The sequence below is a fragment of the Notothenia rossii genome (genome assembly GCF_949606895.1).
Source record: "Notothenia rossii genome assembly, chromosome: 3".
In the NCBI taxonomy this organism is placed as follows: domain Eukaryota; kingdom Metazoa; phylum Chordata; class Actinopteri; order Perciformes; family Nototheniidae; genus Notothenia; species Notothenia rossii.
Genome location: NC_136901.1, coordinates 94,894,692 through 94,920,807, shown reverse-complemented (window position 1 = coordinate 94,920,807; position 26,116 = coordinate 94,894,692). Strand labels below are relative to the sequence as shown.

Genomic DNA, 26,116 nt, shown 5'->3' with positions numbered 1-26,116 from the left:
GGGTACCCGACGGTTGACCCGCAAAAAAGGTGATTTGCGGGTGGTATTTTTTCAAACGCTTTTTTCCGGGTTCGGTTCTGGGTAAAACAAAGATGATGCGGGTCGGGTTGCGGGTGTTGCATAATAAATATATTTAAATAATAATAATTTAGTTTAATGTTTAAATCCTCAGACCTCTCCCCCGCGGGACCGAGCATATTCATAACCTCTGCAGCGCATCTATCTGCTGCTGAGCGCGCCACATTCTGAATGGCTGAGGTGGAGCTCTCTGAGAATACAGCATTTTCAATAACTCTTCCTCAAGAGCGAAATCCAACGTCTGGGATGCTTTTGGTGTCATCCTAGAGGAGAAAATAACCAACTTCCCAGGCTTTTTGAGCCAAATATGCAACTGCGTGTGTTAATAATTGCACGTTTTCCCTGCATGCGGGTTCGGGTCGGGTTGCGGGTCTTGTGCCGGCGGGTCGGGTCGGGTTGCGGAACTATTGGCAATATGTGCGGGTAGCGGGGCGGGTTCGGTATTGCACGTCGCGGGTGCGGGGCGGGAGCGGGTCTTGAAAATCAGACCCGTGCAGGACTCTGCTCTAAGCCTAATGTTGGACACTTCTGCTCTAAGCCTAATGTGGGACACTTTGGCTCTAAGCTTGATGTGGGACACTTTGGCTCTAAGCCTGATTTGGGACACTTTAGCTCTAAGCCTGATGAGGGACACTTTGGCTCTAAGCCTGATGTGGGACACTTTGGCTCTAAGCCTGATGTGGGACACTTTAGCTCTAAGCCTTATGTGGGACACTTTGGCTCTAAGCCTAATGTGGGACACTTCTGCTCTAAGCCTAATGTGGGACACTTTAGCTCTAAGCCTGATGTGGGACACTTTGGCTCTAAGCCTGATGTGGGACACTTTAGCTCTAAGCCTGATGTGGGACACTTTGGCTCTAAGCCTGATGTGGGACACTTCTGCTCTAAGCCCACTCCTGCTCTAAGCCTAATGTGGGACACTTCTGCTCTAAGCCTAATGTGGGACACTTCTGCTCTAAGCCTGATGTGGGACACTTTAGCTCTAAGCCTGATTTGGGACACTTTGGTTCTAAGCCTGATGTGGGACACTTTAGCTCTAAGCCTGATGTGGGACACTTCTGCTCTAAGCCTAATGTGGGACACGTTGGCTCTAAGCCTAATGTGGGACACGTTGGCTCGAAGCCTGATGTGGGACACTTTAGCTCTAAGCCTAATGTGGGACACTTCTGCTCTAAGCCTAATGTGGGACACGTTGGCTGTAAGCCTAATGTGGGACACTTCTGCTCTAAGCCTAATGTGGGACACTTTGGCTCTAAGCCTAATGTGGGACACTTTTGCTCTAAGCCCACTCCTGCTCTAAGCCTAATGTGGGACACTTCTGCTCTAAGCCTAATGTGGGACACTTTGGCTCTTAGCCTAATTTGGGACACTTTGGCTCTAAGCCCACTCCTGCTCTAAGCCTAATGTGGGACACTTCTGCTCTAAGCCTAATGTGGGACACTTTGGCTCTTAGCCTAATGTGGGACACTTTTGCTCTAAGCCCACTCCTGCTCTAAGCCTAATGTGGGACACTTCTGCTCTAAGCCTAATGTGGGACACTTTTGCTCTAAGCCCAATGTGGGACACTTTTGCTCTAAGCCCACTCCTGCTCTAAGCCTGATGTGGGACACTTTAGCTCTAAGCCTGATTTGGGACACTTTGGTTCTAAGCCTGATGTGGGACACTTTAGCTCTTAGCCTGATGTGGGACACTTCTGCTCTAAGCCTAATGTGGGACACGTTGGCTCTAAGCCTAATGTGGGACACGTTGGCTCGAAGCCTGATGTGGGACATGTTGAATCTAAGCCTAATGTGGGACACTCCTGCTCTAAGCCTGATGTGGGACACTTTAGCTCTAAGCCTGATGTGGGACACTTTAGCTCTAAGCCTGATGTGGGACACTTTAGCTCTAAGCCTGATGTGGGACACTTTGGCTCTAAGCCTAATGTGGGACACTTTGAATCTAAGCCTAATGTGGGACACTTTGAATCTAAGCCTAATGTGGGACACTTCTGCGCTAAGCCTAATGTGGGACACTTTGAATCAAAGCCTAATGTGGGACACTTTGAATCTAAGCCTAATGTGGGACACTTTGGCTCTAAGCCTGATGTGGGACACTTTGGCTGTAATCCTAATGTGGGACACTTTAGCTCTAAGCCTAATGTGGGACACTTTAGCTCTAAGCCTAATGTGGGACACTTTAGCTCTAAGCCTAATGTGGGACCCTTTAGCTCTAAGCCTAATGTGGGACACTTTAGCTGTAAGCCTAATGTGGGACCCTTTAGCTCTAAGCCTAATGTGGGACACTTTAGCTCTAAGCCTAATGTGGGACACTTTGGCTGTAAGCCTAATGTGGGACACTTTAGCTCTAAGCCTTATGTGGGACACTTTGGCTCTAAGCCTAATGTGGGACACTTTAGCTCTAAGCCTTATGTGGGACACTTTGGCTCTAAGCCTAATGTGGGACACTTCTGCTCTAAGCCTAATGTGGGACACTTTAGCTCTAAGCCTGATGTGGGACACTTTGGCTCTAAGCCTGATGTGGGACACTTTAGCTCTAAGCCTGATGTGGGACACTTTGGCTCTAAGCCTAATGTGGGACACTTTAGCTCTAAGCCTGATGTGGGACATTTCTGCTCTAAGCCTAATGTGGGACACTTTGGCTCTAAGCCTAATTTGGGACACTTTGGCTCTAAGCCTAATTTGGGACACTTTTGCTCTAAGCCCACTCCTGCTCTAAGCCTAATTTGGGACACTTTGGCTCTAAGCCCACTCCTGCTCTAAGCCTGATTTGGGACACTTTGGCTCTAAGCCTAATTTGGGACACTTTGGCTCTAAGCCTAATTTGGGACACTTTTGCTCTAAGCCCACTCCTGCTCTAAGCCTAATTTGGGACACTTTGGCTCTAAGCCTAATTTGGGACACTTTGGCTCTAAGCCTAATGTGGGACACTTTAGCTCTAAGCCTGATTTGGGACACTTTGGTTCTAAGCCTGATGTGGGACACTTTAGCTCTAAGCCTGATGTGGGACACTTCTGCTCTAAGCCTAATGTGGGACACGTTGGCTCTAAGCCTAATGTGGGACACGTTGGCTCGAAGCCTGATGTGGGACACTTTAGCTCTAAGCCTAATGTGGGACACTTCTGCTCTAAGCCTAATGTGGGACACGTTGGCTGTAAGCCTAATGTGGGACACTTCTGCTCTAAGCCTAATGTGGGACACTTTGGCTCTAAGCCTAATGTGGGACACTTTTGCTCTAAGCCCACTCCTGCTCTAAGCCTAATGTGGGACACTTTGGCTCTAAGCCTAATGTGGGACACTTTTGCTCTAAGCCTAATGTGGGACACTTCTGCTCTAAGCCTAATGTGGGACACTTTTGCTCTAAGCCCACTCCTGCTCTAAGCCCACTCCTGCTCTTAGCCTAATTTGGGACACTTTGGCTCTAAGCCTAATGTGGGACACTTTTGCTCTAAGCCTAATGTGGGACACTTCTGCTCTAAGCCTAATGTGGGACACTTTTGCTCTAAGCCCACTCCTGCTCTAAGCCTAATGTGGGACACTTTAGCTCTAAGCCTAATGTGGGACACTTCTGCTCTAAGCCTGATGTGGGACACTTTAGCTCTAAGCCTGATTTGGGACACTTTGGTTCTAAGCCTGATGTGGGACACTTTAGCTCTTAGCCTGATGTGGGACACTTCTGCTCTAAGCCTAATGTGGGACACGTTGGCTCTAAGCCTAATGTGGGACATGTTGAATCTAAGCCTAATGTGGGACACTCCTGCTCTAAGCCTGATGTGGGACACTTTAGCTCTAAGCCTGATGTGGGACAATTCTGCTCTAAGCCTGATGTGGGACACTTTAGCTCTAAGCCTGATGTGGGACACTTTAGCTCTAAGCCTGATGTGGGACACTTTGGCTCTAAGCCTAATGTGGGACACTTCTGCGCTAAGCCTGATGTGGGACACTTTGGCTCTAAGCCTAATGTGGGACACTTCTGCGCTAAGCCTAATGTGGGACACTTTGAATCTAAGCCTAATGTGGGACACTTTGAATCTAAGCCTGATGTGGGACACTTCTGCGCTAAGCCTAATGTGGGACACTTTGAATCTAAGCCTAATGTGGGACACTTTGAATCTAAGCCTAATGTGGGACACTTTGAATCTAAGCCTAATGTGGAACACGTTGGCTCTAAGCCTGATGTGGGACACTTTGGCTGTAATCCTAATGTGGGACACTTTAGCTCTAAGCCTAATGTGGGACACTTTAGCTCTAAGCCTAATGTGGGACACTTTGGCTCTAAGCCTAATGTGGGACCCTTTAGCTCTAAGCCTAATGTGGGACACTTTAGCTCTAAGCCTAATGTGGGACACTTTAGCTCTAAGCCTAATGTGGGACACTTTAGCTCTAAGCCTAATGTGGGACACTTTGGCTCTAAGCCTGATGTGGGACATGTTGAATCTAAGCCTAATGTGGGACACTCCTGCTCTAAGCCTGATGTGGGACACTTCTGCTCTAAGCTAATGTGGGACACTTTGGCTCTAAGCTAATGTGGGACACTTTGGCTCTAAGCCTAATGTGGGACACGTTGGCTCTAAGCCTAATGTGGGACACTTCTGCTCTAAGCCTAATGTGGGACACTTTGGCTCTAAGCTAATGTGGGACACTTTGGCTCTAAGCCTAATGTGGGACACGTTGGCTCTAAGCGTAATGTGGGACACTTCTGCTCTAAGCCTAATGTGGGACACTTTGGCTCTAAGCCTAATGTGGGACACTTCTGCTCTAAGCCTAATGTGGGACACTTTAGCTCTAAGCCTGATGTGGGACACTTTGGCTCTAAGCCTGATGTGGGACACTTTAGCTCTAAGCCTGATGTGGGACACTTTGGCTCTAAGCCTAATGTGGGACACTTTAGCTCTAAGCCTGATGTGGGACATTTCTGCTCTAAGCCTAATGTGGGACACTTTGGCTCTAAGCCTAATTTGGGACACTTTGGCTCTAAGCCTAATGTGGGACACTTTTGCTCTAAGCCCACTCCTGCTCTAAGCCTAATGTGGGACACTTCTGCTCTAAGCCTGATGTGGGACACTTTAGCTCTAAGCCTGATTTGGGACACTTTGGTTCTAAGCCTGATGTGGGACACTTTAGCTCTAAGCCTAATGTGGGACACGTTGGCTCTAAGCCTAATGTGGGACACGTTGGCTCGAAGCCTGATGTGGGACACTTTAGCTCTAAGCCTAATGTGGGACACTTCTGCTCTAAGCCTAATGTGGGACACGTTGGCTGTAAGCCTAATGTGGGACACTTCTGCTCTAAGCCTAATGTGGGACACTTTGGCTCTAAGCCTAATGTGGGACACTTTTGCTCTAAGCCCACTCCTGCTCTAAGCCTAATGTGGGACACTTTGGCTCTTAGCCTAATTTGGGACACTTTGGCTCTAAGCCTAATGTGGGACACTTTTGCTCTAAGCCCACTCCTGCTCTAAGCCTAATGTGGGACACTTCTGCTCTAAGCCTAATGTGGGACACTTTTGCTCTAAGCCCACTCCTGCTCTAAGCCTAATGTGGGACACTTTAGCTCTAAGCCTAATGTGGGACACTTCTGCTCTAAGCCTGATGTGGGACACTTTAGCTCTAAGCCTGATTTGGGACACTTTGGTTCTAAGCCTGATGTGGGACACTTTAGCTCTTAGCCTGATGTGGGACACTTCTGCTCTAAGCCTAATGTGGGACACTTTAGCTCTTAGCCTGATGTGGGACACTTCTGCTCTAAGCCTGATGTGGGACACTTTAGCTCTAAGCCTGATTTGGGACACTTTGGTTCTAAGCCTGATGTGGGACACTTTAGCTCTTAGCCTGATGTGGGACACTTCTGCTCTAAGCCTAATGGGACACTTTAGCTCTAGGCCTAATGTGGGACACATTGTCTCTAAGCCTAATGTGGGACACTTCTGCTCTAAGCCTAATGTGGGACACTTTAGCTCTAAGCCTGATGTGGGACATTTCTGCTCTAAGCCTAATGTGGGACACTTTGGCTCTTAGCCTAATGTGGGACACTTTTGCTCTAAGCCTAATGTGGGACACCTTTGCTCTAAGCCTCATGTGGGGCACTCCTGCTCTAAGCCTAGTGTGGGACACTTTGGCTCTAAGACTGATTTGGGACACTTTAGCTCTAAGACTGATTTGGGACACTTTAGCACTAAGCCTGATGTGGGACACTTTGGTTCTAAGCCTGATGTGGGACACTTTAGCTCTAAGCCTAATGTGGGACACGTTGGCTCTAAGCCTGATGTGGGACACTTTGGCTCTAAGCCTAATGTGGGACACTTCTGCTCTAAGCCTAATGTGGGACACGTTGGCTGTAAGCCTAATGTGGGACACTTCTGCTCTAAGCCTAATGTGGGACACTTTGGCTCTAAGCCTAATGTGGGACACGTTGGCTCTAAGCCTGATGTGGGACACTTTGGCTCTAAGCCTAATGTGGGACACTTCTGCTCTAAGCCTAATGTGGGACACGTTGGCTGTAAGCCTAATGTGGGACACTTCTGCTCTAAGCCTAATGTGGGACACTTTGGCTCTAAGCCTAATGTGGGACATGTTGAATCTAAGCCTAATGTGGGACACTTCTGCTCTAAGCCTGATGTGGGACACTTTAGCTCTAAGCCTGGTGTGGGACACGTTGGCTCTAAGCCTAATGTGGGACACGTTGGCTCTAAGCCTAATGTGGGACACGTTGGCTCGAAGCCTGATGTGGGACACTTTAGCTCTAAGCCTAATGTGGGACACTTCTGCTCTAAGCCTAATGTGGGACACGTTGGCTGTAAGCCTAATGTGGGGCACTTTAGCTCTAAGCCTAATGTGGGACACTTCTGCTCTAAGCCTGATGTGGGACACTTCTGCTCTAAGCCTAATGTGGGACACGTTGGCTGTAAGCCTAATGTGGGACACTTCTGCTCTAAGCCTAATGTGGGACACTTTGGCTCTAAGCCTAATGTGGGACACTTTTGCTCTAAGCCCACTCCTGCTCTAAGCCTAATGTGGGACACTTTGGCTCTTAGCCTAATTTGGGACACTTTGGCTCTAAGCCTAATGTGGGACACTTTTGCTCTAAGCCTAATGTGGGATACTTCTGCTCTAAGCCTAATGTGGGACACTTTTGCTCTAAGCCTAATGTGGGACACTTCTGCTCTAAGCCTAATGTGGGACACTTTTGCTCTAAGCCCACTCCTGCTCTAAGCCTAATGTGGGACACTTTAGCTCTAAGCCTAATGTGGGACACTTCTGCTCTAAGCCTGATGTGGGACACTTTAGCTCTAAGCCTGATTTGGGACACTTTGGTTCTAAGCCTGATGTGGGACACTTTAGCTCTTAGCCTGATGTGGGACACTTCTGCTCTAAGCCTAATGTGGGACACTTTAGCTCTTAGCCTGATGTGGGACACTTCTGCTCTAAGCCTGATGTGGGACACTTTAGCTCTAAGCCTGATTTGGGACACTTTGGTTCTAAGCCTGATGTGGGACACTTTAGCTCTTAGCCTGATGTGGGACACTTCTGCTCTAAGCCTAATGGGACACTTTAACTCTAAGCCTAATGTGGGACACATTGTCTCTAAGCCTAATGTGGGACACTTCTGCTCTAAGCCTAATGTGGGACACTTTAGCTCTAAGCCTGATGTGGGACATTTCTGCTCTAAGCCTAATGTGGGACACTTTGGCTCTTAGCCTAATGTGGGACACTTTGGCTCTTAGCCTAATTTGGGACACTTTGGCTCTAAGCCTAATGTGGGACACTTTTGCTCTAAGCCCACTCCTGCTCTAAGCCTAATGTGGGACACTTCTGCTCTAAGCCTAATGTGGGACACTTTTGCTCTAAGCCCACCCCTGCTCTAAGCCTGATGTGGGACACTTTAGCTCTAAGCCTGATTTGGGACACTTTGGTTCTAAGCCTGATGTGGGACACTTTAGCTCTTAGCCTGATGTGGGACACTTCTGCTCTAAGCCTAATGTGGGACACGTTGGCTCTAAGCCTAATGTGGGACACGTTGGCTCGAAGCCTAATGTGGGACATGTTGAATCTAAGCCTAATGTGGGACACTCCTGCTCTAAGCCTGATGTGGGACACTTTAGCTCTAAGCCTGATGTGGGACACTTTAGCTCTAAGCCTGATGTGGGACACTTTAGCTCTAAGCCTGATGTGGGACACTTTGGCTCTAAGCCTAATGTGGGACACTTTGAATCTAAGCCTAATGTGGGACACTTTGAATCTAAGCCTGATGTGGGACACTTTGAATCTAAGCCTAATGTGGGACACTTCTGCGCTAAGCCTAATGTGGGACACTTTGAATCAAAGCCTAATGTGGGACACTTTGAATCTAAGCCTAATGTGGGACACTTTGAATCTAAGCCTGATGTGGGACACTTTGGCTGTAATCCTAATGTGGGACACTTTAGCTCTAAGCCTAATGTGGGACACTTTAGCTCTAAGCCTAATGTGGGACACTTTAGCTCTAAGCCTAATGTGGGACCCTTTAGCTCTAAGCCTAATGTGGGACACTTTAGCTGTAAGCCTAATGTGGGACCCTTTAGCTCTAAGCCTAATGTGGGACACTTTAGCTCTAAGCCTAATGTGGGACACTTTGGCTGTAAGCCTAATGTGGGACACTTTAGCTCTAAGCCTTATGTGGGACACTTTGGCTCTAAGCCTAATGTGGGACACTTTAGCTCTAAGCCTTATGTGGGACACTTTGGCTCTAAGCCTAATGTGGGACACTTCTGCTCTAAGCCTAATGTGGGACACTTTAGCTCTAAGCCTGATGTGGGACACTTTGGCTCTAAGCCTGATGTGGGACACTTTAGCTCTAAGCCTGATGTGGGACACTTTGGCTCTAAGCCTAATGTGGGACACTTTAGCTCTAAGCCTGATGTGGGACATTTCTGCTCTAAGCCTAATGTGGGACACTTTGGCTCTAAGCCTAATTTGGGACACTTTGGCTCTAAGCCTAATGTGGGACACTTTTGCTCTAAGCCCACTCCTGCTCTAAGCCTAATGTGGGACACTTTAGCTCTAAGCCTGATTTGGGACACTTTGGTTCTAAGCCTGATGTGGGACACTTTAGCTCTAAGCCTGATGTGGGACACTTCTGCTCTAAGCCTAATGTGGGACACGTTGGCTCTAAGCCTAATGTGGGACACGTTGGCTCGAAGCCTGATGTGGGACACTTTAGCTCTAAGCCTAATGTGGGACACTTCTGCTCTAAGCCTAATGTGGGACACGTTGGCTGTAAGCCTAATGTGGGACACTTCTGCTCTAAGCCTAATGTGGGACACTTTGGCTCTAAGCCTAATGTGGGACACTTTTGCTCTAAGCCCACTCCTGCTCTAAGCCTAATGTGGGACACTTTGGCTCTTAGCCTAATTTGGGACACTTTGGCTCTAAGCCTAATGTGGGACACTTTTGCTCTAAGCCTAATGTGGGACACTTCTGCTCTAAGCCTAATGTGGGACACTTTTGCTCTAAGCCCACTCCTGCTCTAAGCCTAATGTGGGACACTTTAGCTCTAAGCCTAATGTGGGACACTTCTGCTCTAAGCCTGATGTGGGACACTTTAGCTCTAAGCCTGATTTGGGACACTTTGGTTCTAAGCCTGATGTGGGACACTTTAGCTCTTAGCCTGATGTGGGACACTTCTGCTCTAAGCCTAATGTGGGACACGTTGGCTCTAAGCCTAATGTGGGACATGTTGAATCTAAGCCTAATGTGGGACACTCCTGCTCTAAGCCTGATGTGGGACACTTTAGCTCTAAGCCTGATGTGGGACAATTCTGCTCTAAGCCTGATGTGGGACACTTTAGCTCTAAGCCTGATGTGGGACACTTTAGCTCTAAGCCTGATGTGGGACACTTTGGCTCTAAGCCTAATGTGGGACACTTCTGCGCTAAGCCTAATGTGGGACACTTTGAATCTAAGCCTAATGTGGGACACTTTGAATCTAAGCCTGATGTGGGACACTTCTGCGCTAAGCCTAATGTGGGACACTTTGAATCTAAGCCTAATGTGGGACACTTTGAATCTAAGCCTAATGTGGGACACTTTGAATCTAAGCCTAATGTGGAACACGTTGGCTCTAAGCCTGATGTGGGACACTTTGGCTGTAATCCTAATGTGGGACACTTTAGCTCTAAGCCTAATGTGGGACACTTTAGCTCTAAGCCTAATGTGGGACACTTTGGCTCTAAGCCTAATGTGGGACCCTTTAGCTCTAAGCCTAATGTGGGACACTTTAGCTCTAAGCCTAATGTGGGACACTTTGGCTCTAAGCCTAATGTGGGACACTTTAGCTCTAAGCCTAATGTGGGACACTTTAGCTCTAAGCCTAATGTGGGACACTTTGGCTCTAAGCCTGATGTGGGACATGTTGAATCTAAGCCTAATGTGGGACACTTTGGCTCTAAGCCTGATGTGGGACACGTTGGCTCTAAGCCTAATGTGGGACACTTCTGCTCTAAGCCTAATGTGGGACACTTTGGCTCTAAGCTAATGTGGGACACTTTGGCTCTAAGCCTAATGTGGGACACGTTGGCTCTAAGCGTAATGTGGGACACTTCTGCTCTAAGCCTAATGTGGGACACTTTGGCTCTAAGCCTGATGTGGGACACTTCTGCTCTAAGCCTAATGTGGGACACGTTGGCTCTAAGCCTAATGTGGGACACGTTGGCTCGAAGCCTGATGTGGGACACTTTAGCTCTAAGCCTAATGTGGGACACTTCTGCTCTAAGCCTAATGTGGGACACGTTGGCTGTAAGCCTAATGTGGGACACTTCTGCTCTAAGCCTAATGTGGGACACTTTGGCTCTAAGCCTAATGTGGGACACTTTTGCTCTAAGCCCACTCCTGCTCTAAGCCTAATGTGGGACACTTTGGCTCTTAGCCTAATTTGGGACACTTTGGCTCTAAGCCTAATGTGGGACACTTTTGCTCTAAGCCCACTCCTGCTCTAAGCCTAATGTGGGACACTTCTGCTCTAAGCCTAATGTGGGACACTTTTGCTCTAAGCCCACTCCTGCTCTAAGCCTAATGTGGGACACTTTAGCTCTAAGCCTAATGTGGGACACTTCTGCTCTAAGCCTGATGTGGGACACTTTAGCTCTAAGCCTGATTTGGGACACTTTGGTTCTAAGCCTGATGTGGGACACTTTAGCTCTTAGCCTGATGTGGGACACTTCTGCTCTAAGCCTAATGTGGGACACTTTAGCTCTTAGCCTGATGTGGGACACTTCAGCTCTAAGCCTGATGTGGGACACTTTAGCTCTAAGCCTGATTTGGGACACTTTGGTTCTAAGCCTGATGTGGGACACTTCTGCTCTAAGCCTGATGTGGGACACTTTAGCTCTAAGCCTGATTTGGGACACTTTGGTTCTAAGCCTGATGTGGGACACTTCTGCTCTAAGCCTGATGTGGGACACTTTAGCTCTAAGCCTGATTTGGGACACTTTGGCTCTAAGCCTAATGTGGGACACTTTAGCTCTTAGCCTGATGTGGGACACTTCTGCTCTAAGCCTAATGGGACACTTTAGCTCTAAGCCTAATGTGGGACACATTGTCTCTAAGCCTAATGTGGGACACTTTGGCTCTTAGCCTAATGTGGGACACTTTTGCTCTAAGCCTAATGTGGGACACTTTTGCTCTAAGCCTAATGTGGGACACCTTTGCTCTAAGCCTCATGTGGGGCACTCCTGCTCTAAGCCTAGTGTGGGACACTTTGGCTCTAAGACTGATTTGGGACACTTTAGCTCTAAGACTGATTTGGGACACTTTAGCACTAAGCCTAATGTGGGACACTTTAGCTCTAAGCCTGATGTGGGACACTTTGGTTCTAAGCCTGATGTGGGACACTTTAGCTCTAAGCCTAATGTGGGACACGTTGGCTCTAAGCCTAATGTGGGACACGTTGGCTCTAAGCCTGATGTGGGACACTTTGGCTCTAAGCCTAATGTGGGACACTTTAGCTCTAAGCCTGATGTGGGACACTTTGGTTCTAAGCCTGATGTGGGACACTTTAGCTCTAAGCCTAATGTGGGACACGTTGGCTCTAAGCCTAATGTGGGACACGTTGGCTCTAAGCCTGATGTGGGACACTTTGGCTCTAAGCCTAATGTGGGACACTTCTGCTCTAAGCCTAATGTGGGACACGTTGGCTGTAAGCCTAATGTGGGACACTTCTGCTCTAAGCCTAATGTGGGACACTTTGGCTCTAAGCCTAATGTGGGACATGTTGAATCTAAGCCTAATGTGGGACACTTCTGCTCTAAGCCTGATGTGGGACACTTTAGCTCTAAGCCTGGTGTGGGACACGTTGGCTCTAAGCCTAATGTGGGACACGTTGGCTCTAAGCCTAATGTGGGACACGTTGGCTCGAAGCCTGATGTGGGACACTTTAGCTCTAAGCCTAATGTGGGACACTTCTGCTCTAAGCCTAATGTGGGACACGTTGGCTGTAAGCCTAATGTGGGACATGTTGAATCTAAGCCTAATGTGGGACACTTCTGCTCTAAGCCTGATGTGGGACACTTCTGCTCTAAGCCTAATGTGGGACACGTTGGCTGTAAGCCTAATGTGGGACACTTCTGCTCTAAGCCTAATGTGGGACACTTTGGCTCTAAGCCTAATGTGGGACCCTTTAGCTCTAAGCCTAATGTGGGACACTTTAGCTCTAAGCCTAATGTGGGACACTTTGGCTCTAAGCCTAATGTGGGACACTTTAGCTCTAAGCCTAATGTGGGACACTTTAGCTCTAAGCCTAATGTGGGACACTTTGGCTCTAAGCCTGATGTGGGACATGTTGAATCTAAGCCTAATGTGGGACACTTTGGCTCTAAGCCTGATGTGGGACACGTTGGCTCTAAGCCTAATGTGGGACACTTCTGCTCTAAGCCTAATGTGGGACACTTTGGCTCTAAGCTAATGTGGGACACTTTGGCTCTAAGCCTAATGTGGGACACGTTGGCTCTAAGCGTAATGTGGGACACTTCTGCTCTAAGCCTAATGTGGGACACTTTGGCTCTAAGCCTGATGTGGGACACTTCTGCTCTAAGCCTAATGTGGGACACGTTGGCTCTAAGCCTAATGTGGGACACGTTGGCTCGAAGCCTGATGTGGGACACTTTAGCTCTAAGCCTAATGTGGGACACTTCTGCTCTAAGCCTAATGTGGGACACGTTGGCTGTAAGCCTAATGTGGGACACTTCTGCTCTAAGCCTAATGTGGGACACTTTGGCTCTAAGCCTAATGTGGGACACTTTTGCTCTAAGCCCACTCCTGCTCTAAGCCTAATGTGGGACACTTTGGCTCTTAGCCTAATTTGGGACACTTTGGCTCTAAGCCTAATGTGGGACACTTTTGCTCTAAGCCCACTCCTGCTCTAAGCCTAATGTGGGACACTTCTGCTCTAAGCCTAATGTGGGACACTTTTGCTCTAAGCCCACTCCTGCTCTAAGCCTAATGTGGGACACTTTAGCTCTAAGCCTAATGTGGGACACTTCTGCTCTAAGCCTGATGTGGGACACTTTAGCTCTAAGCCTGATTTGGGACACTTTGGTTCTAAGCCTGATGTGGGACACTTTAGCTCTTAGCCTGATGTGGGACACTTCTGCTCTAAGCCTAATGTGGGACACTTTAGCTCTTAGCCTGATGTGGGACACTTCTGCTCTAAGCCTGATGTGGGACACTTTAGCTCTAAGCCTGATTTGGGACACTTTGGTTCTAAGCCTGATGTGGGACACTTCTGCTCTAAGCCTGATGTGGGACACTTTAGCTCTAAGCCTGATTTGGGACACTTTGGCTCTAAGCCTAATGTGGGACACTTTAGCTCTTAGCCTGATGTGGGACACTTCTGCTCTAAGCCTAATGGGACACTTTAGCTCTAAGCCTAATGTGGGACACATTGTCTCTAAGCCTAATGTGGGACACTTTGGCTCTTAGCCTAATGTGGGACACTTTTGCTCTAAGCCTAATGTGGGACACTTTTGCTCTAAGCCTAATGTGGGACACCTTTGCTCTAAGCCTCATGTGGGGCACTCCTGCTCTAAGCCTAGTGTGGGACACGTTGGCTCTAAGCCTGATGTGGGACACTTTGGCTCTAAGCCTAATGTGGGACACTTTAGCTCTAAGCCTGATGTGGGACACTTTGGTTCTAAGCCTGATGTGGGACACTTTAGCTCTAAGCCTAATGTGGGACACGTTGGCTCTAAGCCTAATGTGGGACACGTTGGCTCTAAGCCTGATGTGGGACACTTTGGCTCTAAGCCTAATGTGGGAGACTTCTGCTCTAAGCCTAATGTGGGACACGTTGGCTGTAAGCCTAATGTGGGACACTTCTGCTCTAAGCCTAATGTGGGACACTTTGGCTCTAAGCCTAATGTGGGACATGTTGAATCTAAGCCTAATGTGGGACACTTCTGCTCTAAGCCTGATGTGGGACACTTTAGCTCTAAGCCTGGTGTGGGACACGTTGGCTCTAAGCCTAATGTGGGACACGTTGGCTCTAAGCCTAATGTGGGACACGTTGGCTCGAAGCCTGATGTGGGACACTTTAGCTCTAAGCCTAATGTGGGACACTTCTGCTCTAAGCCTAATGTGGGGCACTTTAGCTCTAAGCCTAATGTGGGACATGTTGAATCTAAGCCTAATGTGGGACACTTCTGCTCTAAGCCTGATGTGGGACACTTCTGCTCTAAGCCTAATGTGGGACACGTTGGCTGTAAGCCTAATGTGGGACACTTCTGCTCTAAGCCTAATGTGGGACACTTTGGCTCTAAGCCTAATGTGGGACACTTTTGCTCTAAGCCCACTCCTGCTCTAAGCCTAATGTGGGACACTTTGGCTCTTAGCCTAATTTGGGACACTTTGGCTCTAAGCCTAATGTGGGACACTTTTGCTCTAAGCCCACTCCTGCTCTAAGCCTAATGTGGGACACTTCTGCTCTAAGCCTAATGTGGGACACTTTGGCTCTTAGCCTAATTTGGGACACTTTGGCTCTAAGCCTAATGTGGGACACTTTTGCTCTAAGCCCACTCCTGCTCTAAGCCTAATGTGGGACACTTCTGCTCTAAGCCTAATGTGGGACACTTTAGCTCTAAGCCTAATGTGGGACACTTCTGCTCTAAGCCTGATGTGGGACACTTTAGCTCTAAGCCTGATTTGGGACACTTTGGTTCTAAGCCTGATGTGGGACACTTTAGCTCTTAGCCTGATGTGGGACACTTCTGCTCTAAGCCTAATGTGGGACACTTTAGCTCTTAGCCTGATGTGGGACACTTCTGCTCTAAGCCTGATGTGGGACACTTTAGCTCTAAGCCTGATTTGGGACACTTTGGTTCTAAGCCTGATGTGGGACACTTTAGCTCTTAGCCTGATGTGGGACACTTCTGCTCTAAGCCTAATGGGACACTTTAGCTCTAAGCCTAATGTGGGACACATTGTCTCTAAGCCTAATGTGGGACACTTCTGCTCTAAGCCTAATGTGGGACACTTTAGCTCTAAGCCTGATGTGGGACATTTCTGCTCTAAGCCTAATGTGGGACACTTTGGCTCTTAGCCTAATGTGGGACACTTTTGCTCTAAGCCTAATGTGGGACACTTTTGCTCTAAGCCTAATGTGGGACACTTTTGCTCTAAGCCTCATGTGGGGCACTCCTGCTCTAAGCCTAGTGTGGGACACTTTGGCTCTAAGACTGATTTGGGACACTTTAGCTCTAAGACTGATTTGGGACACTTTAGCACTAAGCCTAATGTGGGACACTTTAGCTCTAAGCCTGATGTGGGACACTTTGGTTCTAAGCCTGATGTGGGACACTTTAGCTCTAAGCCTGATGTGGGACACGTTGGCTCTAAGCCTGATGTGGGACACTTTGGCTCTAAGCCTAATGTGGGACACTTCTGCTCTAAGCCTAATGTGGGACACTTTGGCTCTAAGCCTGATGTGGGACACTGGCTCTAAGCCTGATGTGGGACACTTTGGCTCTAAGCCTAATGTGGGGCACTTTGGCTCTAAGCCTAATGTGGGACACTTTGGCTCTAAGCCTAATGTGGGGCACTTTGGCTCTAAGCCTAATGTGGGACACGTTGGCTCTAAGCCTGATGTGGGACACTTTGGCTCTAAGCCTGATGTGGGACACTTCTGCTCTAAGCCTAATGTGGGACACGTTGGCTGTAAGCCTAATGTGGGACACTTCTGCTCTAAGCCTAATGTGGGACACTTTGGCTCTAAGCCTAATGTGGGACATGTTGAATCTAAGCCTAATGTGGGACACTTCTGCTCTAAGCCTGATGTGGGACACTTTAGCTCTAAGCCTGGTGTGGGACACGTTGGCTCTAAGCCTAATGTGGGACACTTCTGCTCTAAGCTAATGTGGGACACTTTGGCTCTAAGCCTAATGTGGGACACGTTGGCTCTAAGCGTAATGTGGGACACTTCTGTTCTAAGCCTAATGTGGGACACTTTGGCTCTAAGCCTGATGTGGGACACTTTAGCTCTAAGCCTGATGTGGGACACTTTAGCTCTAAGCCTGATGTGGGACACTTTGGCTCTAAGCCTAATGTGGGACACTTTAGCTCTAAGCCTAATGTGGGACACTTTGGCTCTAAGCCTGATGTGGGACACTTTGGCTCTAAGCCTAATGTGGGACACTTTAGCTCTAAGCCTAATGTGGGACACTTTAGCTCTAAGCCTAATGTGGGACACTTTGGCTCTAAGCCTGATGTGGGACACTTTAGCTCTAAGCCTAATGTGGGACACTTTGGCTCTAAGCCTAATGTGGGGCACTTTAGCTCTAAGCCTGATGTGGGACACTTTGGCTCTAAGCCTGATGTGGGACACTTTGGCTCTAAGCCTGATGTGGGACACTTTGGCTCTAAGCCTAATGTGGGGCACTTTGGCTCTAAGCCTAATGTGGGACACTTTAGCTCTAAGCCTAATGTGGGACACTTTGGCTCTAAGCCTGATGTGGGGCACTTTGGCTCTAAGCCTAATGTGGGACACTTTGGCTCTAAGCCTAATGTGGGACACTTTGGCTCTAAGCCTGATGTGGGACACTTTGGCTCTAAGCCTAATGTGGGACACTTTAGCTCTAAGCCTAATGTGGGACACTTTAGCTCTAAGCCTAATGTGGGACACTTTGGCTCTAAGCCTAATGTGGGGCACTTTAGCTCTAAGCCTGATGTGGGACACTTTGGCTCTAAGCCTGATGTGGGACACTTTGGCTCTAAGCCTGATGTGGGACACTTTGGCTCTAAGCCTAATGTGGGGCACTTTGGCTCTAAGCCTAATGTGGGACACTTTAGCTCTAAGCCTAATGTGGGACACTTTGGCTCTAAGCCTGATGTGGGGCACTTCTGCTCTAAGCCTAATGTGGGACACTTTGGCTCTAAGCCTAATGTGGGACACTTTGGCTCTAAGCCTAATGTGGGACACTTTGGCTCTAAGCCTGATGTGGGACACTTTGGCTCTAAGCCTGATGTGGGACACTGGCTCTAAGCCTGATGTGGGGCACTTTGGCTCTAAGCCTAATGTGGGACACTTTGGCTCTAAGCCTAATGTGGGACACTTTAGCTCTAAGCCTAATGTGGGACACTTTGGCTCTAAGCCTGATGTGGGGCACTTTGGCTCTAAGCCTAATGTGGGACACTTTAGCTCTAAGCCTAATGTGGGGCACTTTGGCTCTAAGCCTGATGTGGGACACTTTGGCTCTAAGCCTAATGTGGGACACTTTAGCTCTAAGCCTAATGTGGGACACTTTAGCTCTAAGCCTAATGTGGGGCACTTTGGCTCTAAGCCTGATGTGGGACACTTTAGCTCTAAGCCTAATGTGGGGCACTTTGGCTCTAAGCCTAATGTGGGACACTTTAGCTCTAAGCCTAATGTGGGACACTTTAGCTCTAAGCCTAATGTGGGGCACTTTGGCTCTAAGCCTAATGTGGGACACTTTAGCTCTAAGCCTAATGTGGGGCACTTTAGCTCTAAGCCTAATGTGGGACACTTTGGCTCTAAGCCTAATGTGGGACACTTTAGCTCTAAGCCTAATGTGGGACACTTTAGCTCTAAGCCTAATGTGGGACACTTTAGCTCTAAGCCTGATTTGGGACACTTTGGTTCTAAGCCTGATGTGGGACACTTTAGCTCTTAGCCTGATGTGGGACACTTCTGCTCTAAGCCTAATGTGGGACACTTTAGCTCTTAGCCTGATGTGGGACACTTCTGCTCTAAGCCTGATGTGGGACACTTTAGCTCTAAGCCTGATTTGGGACACTTTGGTTCTAAGCCTGATGTGGGACACTTTAGCTCTTAGCCTGATGTGGGACACTTCTGCTCTAAGCCTAATGGGACACTTTAGCTCTAAGCCTAATGTGGGACACATTGTCTCTAAGCCTAATGTGGGACACTTCTGCTCTAAGCCTAATGTGGGACACTTTAGCTCTAAGCCTGATGTGGGACATTTCTGCTCTAAGCCTAATGTGGGACACTTTGGCTCTTAGCCTAATGTGGGACACTTTTGCTCTAAGCCTAATGTGGGACACTTTTGCTCTAAGCCTAATGTGGGACACTTTTGCTCTAAGCCTCATGTGGGGCACTCCTGCTCTAAGCCTAGTGTGGGACACTTTGGCTCTAAGACTGATTTGGGACACTTTAGCTCTAAGACTGATTTGGGACACTTTAGCACTAAGCCTAATGTGGGACACTTTAGCTCTAAGCCTGATGTGGGACACTTTGGTTCTAAGCCTGATGTGGGACACTTTAGCTCTAAGCCTGATGTGGGACACGTTGGCTCTAAGCCTGATGTGGGACACTTTGGCTCTAAGCCTAATGTGGGACACTTCTGCTCTAAGCCTAATGTGGGACACTTTGGCTCTAAGCCTGATGTGGGACACTGGCTCTAAGCCTGATGTGGGACACTTTGGCTCTAAGCCTAATGTGGGGCACTTTGGCTCTAAGCCTAATGTGGGACACTTTGGCTCTAAGCCTAATGTGGGGCACTTTGGCTCTAAGCCTAATGTGGGACACGTTGGCTCTAAGCCTAATGTGGGACACGTTGGCTCTAAGCCTGATGTGGGACACTTTGGCTCTAAGCCTGATGTGGGACACTTCTGCTCTAAGCCTAATGTGGGACACGTTGGCTGTAAGCCTAATGTGGGACACTTCTGCTCTAAGCCTAATGTGGGACACTTTGGCTCTAAGCCTAATGTGGGACATGTTGAATCTAAGCCTAATGTGGGACACTTCTGCTCTAAGCCTGATGTGGGACACTTTAGCTCTAAGCCTGGTGTGGGACACGTTGGCTCTAAGCCTAATGTGGGACACTTCTGCTCTAAGCTAATGTGGGACACTTTGGCTCTAAGCCTAATGTGGGACACGTTGGCTCTAAGCGTAATGTGGGACACTTCTGTTCTAAGCCTAATGTGGGACACTTTGGCTCTAAGCCTGATGTGGGACACTTTAGCTCTAAGCCTGATGTGGGACACTTTAGCTCTAAGCCTGATGTGGGACACTTTGGCTCTAAGCCTAATGTGGGACACTTTAGCTCTAAGCCTAATGTGGGACACTTTGGCTCTAAGCCTGATGTGGGACACTTTGGCTCTAAGCCTAATGTGGGACACTTTAGCTCTAAGCCTAATGTGGGACACTTTGGCTCTAAGCCTAATGTGGGACACTTTGGCTCTAAGCCTGATGTGGGACACTTTAGCTCTAAGCCTAATGTGGGACACTTTGGCTCTAAGCCTAATGTGGGGCACTTTAGCTCTAAGCCTGATGTGGGACACTTTGGCTCTAAGCCTGATGTGGGACACTTTGGCTCTAAGCCTGATGTGGGACACTTTGGCTCTAAGCCTAATGTGGGGCACTTTGGCTCTAAGCCTAATGTGGGACACTTTAGCTCTAAGCCTAATGTGGGACACTTTGGCTCTAAGCCTGATGTGGGACACTTTGGCTCTAAGCCTAATGTGGGACACTTTAGCTCTAAGCCTAATGTGGGACACTTTAGCTCTAAGCCTAATGTGGGACACTTTGGCTCTAAGCCTAATGTGGGGCACTTTAGCTCTAAGCCTGATGTGGGACACTTTGGCTCTAAGCCTGATGTGGGACACTTTGGCTCTAAGCCTGATGTGGGACACTTTGGCTCTAAGCCTAATGTGGGGCACTTTGGCTCTAAGCCTAATGTGGGACACTTTAGCTCTAAGCCTAATGTGGGACACTTTGGCTCTAAGCCTGATGTGGGGCACTTCTGCTCTAAGCCTAATGTGGGACACTTTGGCTCTAAGCCTAATGTGGGACACTTTGGCTCTAAGCCTAATGTGGGACACTTTGGCTCTAAGCCTGATGTGGGACACTTTGGCTCTAAGCCTGATGTGGGACACTGGCTCTAAGCCTGATGTGGGGCACTTTGGCTCTAAGCCTAATGTGGGACACTTTGGCTCTAAGCCTAATGTGGGACACTTTAGCTCTAAGCCTAATGTGGGACACTTTGGCTCTAAGCCTGATGTGGGGCACTTTGGCTCTAAGCCTAATGTGGGACACTTTAGCTCTAAGCCTAATGTGGGGCACTTTGGCTCTAAGCCTAATGTGGGACACTTTGGCTCTAAGCCTAATGTGGGACACTTTAGCTCTAAGCCTAATGTGGGACACTTTGGCTCTAAGCCTGATGTGGGACACTTTGGCTCTAAGCCTAATGTGGGACACTTTAGCTCTAAGCCTAATGTGGGACACTTTAGCTCTAAGCCTAATGTGGGGCACTTTGGCTCTAAGCCTGATGTGGGACACTTTAGCTCTAAGCCTAATGTGGGGCACTTTGGCTCTAAGCCTAATGTGGGACACTTTAGCTCTAAGCCTAATGTGGGACACTTTAGCTCTAAGCCTAATGTGGGGCACTTTGGCTCTAAGCCTAATGTGGGACACTTTAGCTCTAAGCCTAATGTGGGGCACTTTAGCTCTAAGCCTAATGTGGGACACTTTGGCTCTAAGCCTAATGTGGGACACTTTAGCTCTAAGCCTAATGTGGGACACTTTAGCTCTAAGCCTAATGTGGGACACTTTGGCTCTAAGCCTAATGTGGGACACTTTAGCTCTAAGCCTAATGTGGGACACTTTAGCTCTAAGCCTAATGTGGGGCACTTTGGCTCTAAGCCTGATGTGGGACACTTTGGCTCTAAGCCTGATGTGGGACACTGGCTCTAAGCCTGATGTGGGGCACTTTGGCTCTAAGCCTAATGTGGGACACTTTGGCTCTAAGCCTAATGTGGGACACTTTGGCTCTAAGCCTAATGTGGGACACTTTGGCTCTAAGCCTAATGTGGGACACTTTGGCTCTAAGCCTAATGTGGGACACTTTGGCTCTAAGCCTAATGTGGGGCACTTTGGCTCTAAGCCTAACGTGGGACGTTAAGTTTCCAGACTGTCCCACATTAGGGAGTGTCCCAGACTGTCCCACATTAAGGAGTGTCCTCGACTGTCCCACATCAGGGACTGTCCCAAATTAGGGAGTGTCCCAGACTGTCCCACATCAGGGACTGTCCCACATTAGGGAGTTTCCCAGACTGTCCCACATTAGGGCAACTCACCCTGTGGGACGGTACTGGGCATAGTTTCTGCACTGGTAGTCAAAAAGCTATCGAAAGCTTGTGCATGTATTTCTGTCTGAAGCAGGAGGGTCCCTCCTCTTCTCTGACAAAGTGACGCCATGCTTTGTTTGTTCATAAAGTCATCTGCAGCTAACTCCAAGAGAGACGAGAAACAAGTTCAAACGGCGCTCCTGATTTCAGTGTGGAAAATAACAACCAATTAGAACACAGAGATATATTCCATCCTCCTGATGCATGCTGGGAGATTATAGGATGGGTCAGATCAATGGGATAACGAGGTTTGTTTTAAGACCCCCAGCATCTGGGTAAAAGATGGGGGTCTCTGGTCTTACTGTTAGCTAACCTTCTGCAAGTTGATTAGCACGCGGAGCAGCAGCACGTGTAATACACAGCATCATATAGTGTCTGCATATGGTATTAAAACACAACATTTGAATACAATACTTTAATATTTAAATAAGTATGTTTATTTTTAATGTATTTTATTGGCTCTCTCTCTCCTCTCTCTCCACCTCTCTCCCTCTGTCTCTCTACCTGTTCCTGTCTCCGCCCCCCTCTCTCTCTCTGTCTCCCCTCTCTCTCTCTCTCTCTCCCCTCAGTCTCGCTGCTGCTGCTCAGACAGCAACAAGCACCGCCTGCCTCTCTCTCTCTGTCTACCTGTCTGTCTCTCTCTCTCGCTCTCTCTCTCTTTCTGTCTACCTGCATCCCCCCCCCACCCTACCCCTCCATCCCTCCCTGTCTCGCCCCCCCCCCCCCTCTCTCGGTGCGGACATGCTCCTCCGGAGATGAGGCTCCGAAATGTCTCCTTCCTGACGGTCTTGTTGTTCGGGCTGTGCGGGCTGATCTCCCTGTCCTGGTACACCGCCTTCAGCAGCTCCAGAGGTAAGCACCGCCCCGGCGTGCAGCCCTGGTGGGTGTGTGTGTCTGTGTGTGTGTGTGTGTGTGTGCCTGTGTGTGTTCCCGCTTTGTGTCTCTGGATGTTGCATTCAGAAGATGTGAGGCTGCAGGATGTGTGGAGGTGAATAGGAGCGCTTGATTTACGATGAATCACATGCCAGATATAAGGGGAGAGGGTCTCTACATGGAGGAGGTGATGGAGGATTTTGTGCAAATAAAAACACACAAGATGCATGAGAAGCTCCAGCAGAGAGGAAGGGTCTACATGGAGGAGTGCTTGATTTGATTTGTGATGCATTACATACAAGCTAAAAGAAGGGGTCTTAGACAGAGGGTTGGTTTGGTTTTGTTTCATTTCAAATGGTGCTGAGTGTGTGTGTGTGTGTGTGTGTGTGTGTGTGTGTGTGTGTGTGTGTGTGTGTGTGTGTGTGTGTGTGTGTGTGTGTGTGTGTGTGTGTGTGTGTGTGTGTGTGTGTGTGAAGCTCAAACTCCAGAGGTGATGAAGGGAGCGCTTGATTTGTGATGCATCACAGCTAAGAGGAGAGGGCCAGGAGATGAAGAAGAAGAAGAGAGGAGGGGTTAGTTTGATTTCATTTCTACACAAATGCTCCTGTGCACCTGGAGGGAAAACACAAGATGCATGTGGAGCTCCAGCAGGGAGGTGATTAAAGGTGCGCTTGATTTGTGATGCATTTCATACCTGCTTAAAGAAGAGGTTGGTTTGATTTTGTTTTATTTAAAATGTTGCTGAAATCACAATAAAGCACAAGTGTGTGTGTAGAGCTCAAACTCCAGGTGACGAACAGGAGCGCTTGATTTGTGATGCACCATGCCAGCTATCAGAGGAGAGGGTCTACATGGAGGAGAGAGAAGAGGGGTTTGCTGTTTTTGAAGATGTTGGTGGGGATGTGAGATAGGGGCGCTTGATTTGAGGTGCATCACATGCCAGCTATAAGAGGAGAGGGTCTAAATGAAGGAGGGGATGGAGGAGGATTTTGTTTCAGAGAAAACACTTCAGTGCATGAAGAGGGGAGATCCAGCTGTGAGGTAGTAAAAGGAGCGCTTGATTTGCGATGCTGCTGAGAGAAAAGGGGCCTTGCTGGAGAAGGTGTGAGGAGGGGTTAGTTTGATTTAATTTTAGCTACATAAATGCTACTCTGCACCTGAAAGAGAAGCTTGCTTTTGTGCAGAGAAAAACACAAAGTACATGTGAAACTCCAGCATGCAGTTAGTTAAAGGAGCGCTTGATTTGTGATGCATTACCTACAAGCTGAAAGATGGGGTCCAGGCAGAGGGGTGGGTGTGATTTAGTTTGAGTGTTTCTGTCAAAACAAAAACCCAAGATGCTAAAGTGCATGTGAAGCTCCACAGTGAGGAAGTGCAGGGAGCGCTTGATTTGTGGCTCACCACAGCTAAGAGGAGAGGGTCAGGACATGGAGAAGAACATAGGAGGGGTTAGTTTGATTCTGTTGCAGCTCCACTCAGTGTTTCTCATGGGATGAACATTTATTCTGTGCATTTCAGTTGAAGACCAAGCAGTGAGATGACAAAGGGAGCGCTTGATTTGTGATGCATTACCTGCAAGCCAAGAGGAAAAGGGGTGGGTTTCATTTTGTTTAATTTAAAGTGTTCAAACAAGAACTACAAAGTGCATGAGAAGCTCCATCAGTGATGAAGTGCAGGGAGCGCTTGATTTGGGATGCCACACAGCTCAATGAAGAGGGCTTAGATGGAAAGAGAAGGGAGGAGGGGTTACTTTGATTTAGTTTAACCTCAACATAGAAATGTTTCTGTGCATGTATAGGGGTCTCCAGCTGCGAGGTAACCTGGGGAGCGCTTGATTTGTGAAGCATAACATGTCAGGTGGGGGGGGGGGGGGGGGGGAAATGCATGAAGGGTGAAGTTAATTAACGGAGCGCTTGATTTGTGATGCACCACATGCCTGCATGGTGTCTGGATAGAGAAGAAGAGGGGAGGGGTCTGTTTACTTTGTAGCTACAGGATCAAAAACACAAGAAGGCCTGAGAAGTTCTTCAGGTCAGGATGGGGAGCGCTTGATTTGAACTAGGTACCAGCTGAGAGGAGATAGACGGCAGGGGTTTGTTTGCTCCATGTAATCAAGGGAGCGCTTGTTTTGTGTTGGTCTAACGTGCCAGGTGATGGGAGAGATGGAGAAAGGGCAGAGGGGTGGGGTTAGCTGGATGTTCTGGCGCTGGGAAGGGGTTGTTCTGGGTCATGATGTAATCAAGGGAGCGCTTGGTTTGTGATGCAAGTTGTACGAGAAAGAGATAGCAATTGAGTAAATTGGGGGGGGGGGTTTGCATTAATCTCAGATTGATTATTGCAGGGTCACAACTAAGGGAGCATTTGTTTTGTGGAGCCTTAGTGCCTAACGGTCTGGTTGATTGGATGGAGGTTTGTTGTCTCATGATTTATAAAAAGATAAAAAGATTTTAAGAAAGTTTTGAATTTGAAAGTCAGGAGTGACAGCTCTGAGGTAAAGGGAGCGCTTGGTTTGTGATGCATGGCATGCCAGAGGAGAGGGGTTGGTGGTGATCGATGGAAGCAGACGGGGGGAGTTAGTTGTTGCAGTTTCTTTGTGCAGGGGTGGAGTTAAAGCATCCTCCTCAGCTGCTAAAGAGAGGAGCGCTTGATTTATGATTCTGAGAGATAAAAGGAAACGTTTACATTTTTAGTGTGGAGCTTAACACACAGGTGGATTCTGCACCATGAGGAGAGGGGCGCTTGATTTACAGTCCTGGCAGTGAGGCCTTAGTGTGTTACTGTTTATGATGAAACAAGTTGTGTGTTTACACTCAGGAGCAGGTGTATGGGAGCGCTTGATTTAGGACTCCTTACTCGCCTGAGGTGGAGATAGTGGGTTGGGGATGAAGAGCACATTTATCTTGCTGCTGCAGGAAGCCAAAGAAAGAAAGAAAGAAAGAAAGAAGGAGCGCTTGGTTTGTGATCCATCACTGTGCAGCTGTTTGGGAGCAGATGCTGTCTGGAGCTTCAGTCTGTGTGTGTGGGGTGGAGACTAACTCCTCAGGAACAAGGGGTGGCTTGGTTCGTGACGCCAGTCGATGAGACGGGTGGTGTTTAGGGGGAAGTGTTTTGTGGTCTGCAAAAAAGTTCAGCTGAGAGATGCAAAAGATATGGAGGCTCAGCAGCTTTGTGAAGGGAGCGCTTGTTTTAAACACAGTGTCATTGATAACATTTATCCTTCAGTCTCTATGCAAACTTTACTCCTGCTAAAACTATGACCCCTGAACTCCAGGGAGCTCAAACTGAACCTTTCTGTTCAACATGTCTGACACTTCATCCTTTCTGCTTCCATCCTCATTTTGGAATTGAAACAAATCAAACTTCTCTTGATGGAAACGCTGCAAATGATAGTTACTGCAATCATTGTCTGTATTTCTTTTGACTCCTTTGTTTACTTCTGGAAAGTAGTGACATCACTATGTAACGTGAGATCTGTCCGCGGCATGGACTCAGTCAATCTCATGCAGGAAGTGTTTCCTCTGATAATCAGAAGATCGC

At 48.2% G+C, this 26,116-nt stretch overlaps 2 protein-coding genes across 2 annotated transcripts in view; one reads left to right on the top strand and one right to left on the bottom strand.

Moving 5' to 3' along the window:
• The window catches only part of LOC307032686 (uncharacterized protein), a 528,358-nt gene that overhangs the window by 23,298 nt on the left and 478,944 nt on the right, over positions 1–26,116 (bottom strand). The gene's annotated exons all lie outside the window — the stretch shown is intronic.
• The window catches only part of mgat4b (alpha-1,3-mannosyl-glycoprotein 4-beta-N-acetylglucosaminyltransferase B), a 67,356-nt gene continuing 63,614 nt past the window's right edge, over positions 22,375–26,116 (top strand). The window contains exon 1 of the mRNA XM_079667958.1: positions 22,375–22,558. Within this exon, the coding sequence (XP_079524084.1) occupies positions 22,462–22,558 (97 nt within the window). The 5' untranslated portion in view covers positions 22,375–22,461. The remainder of the gene's footprint in view (positions 22,559–26,116) is intronic.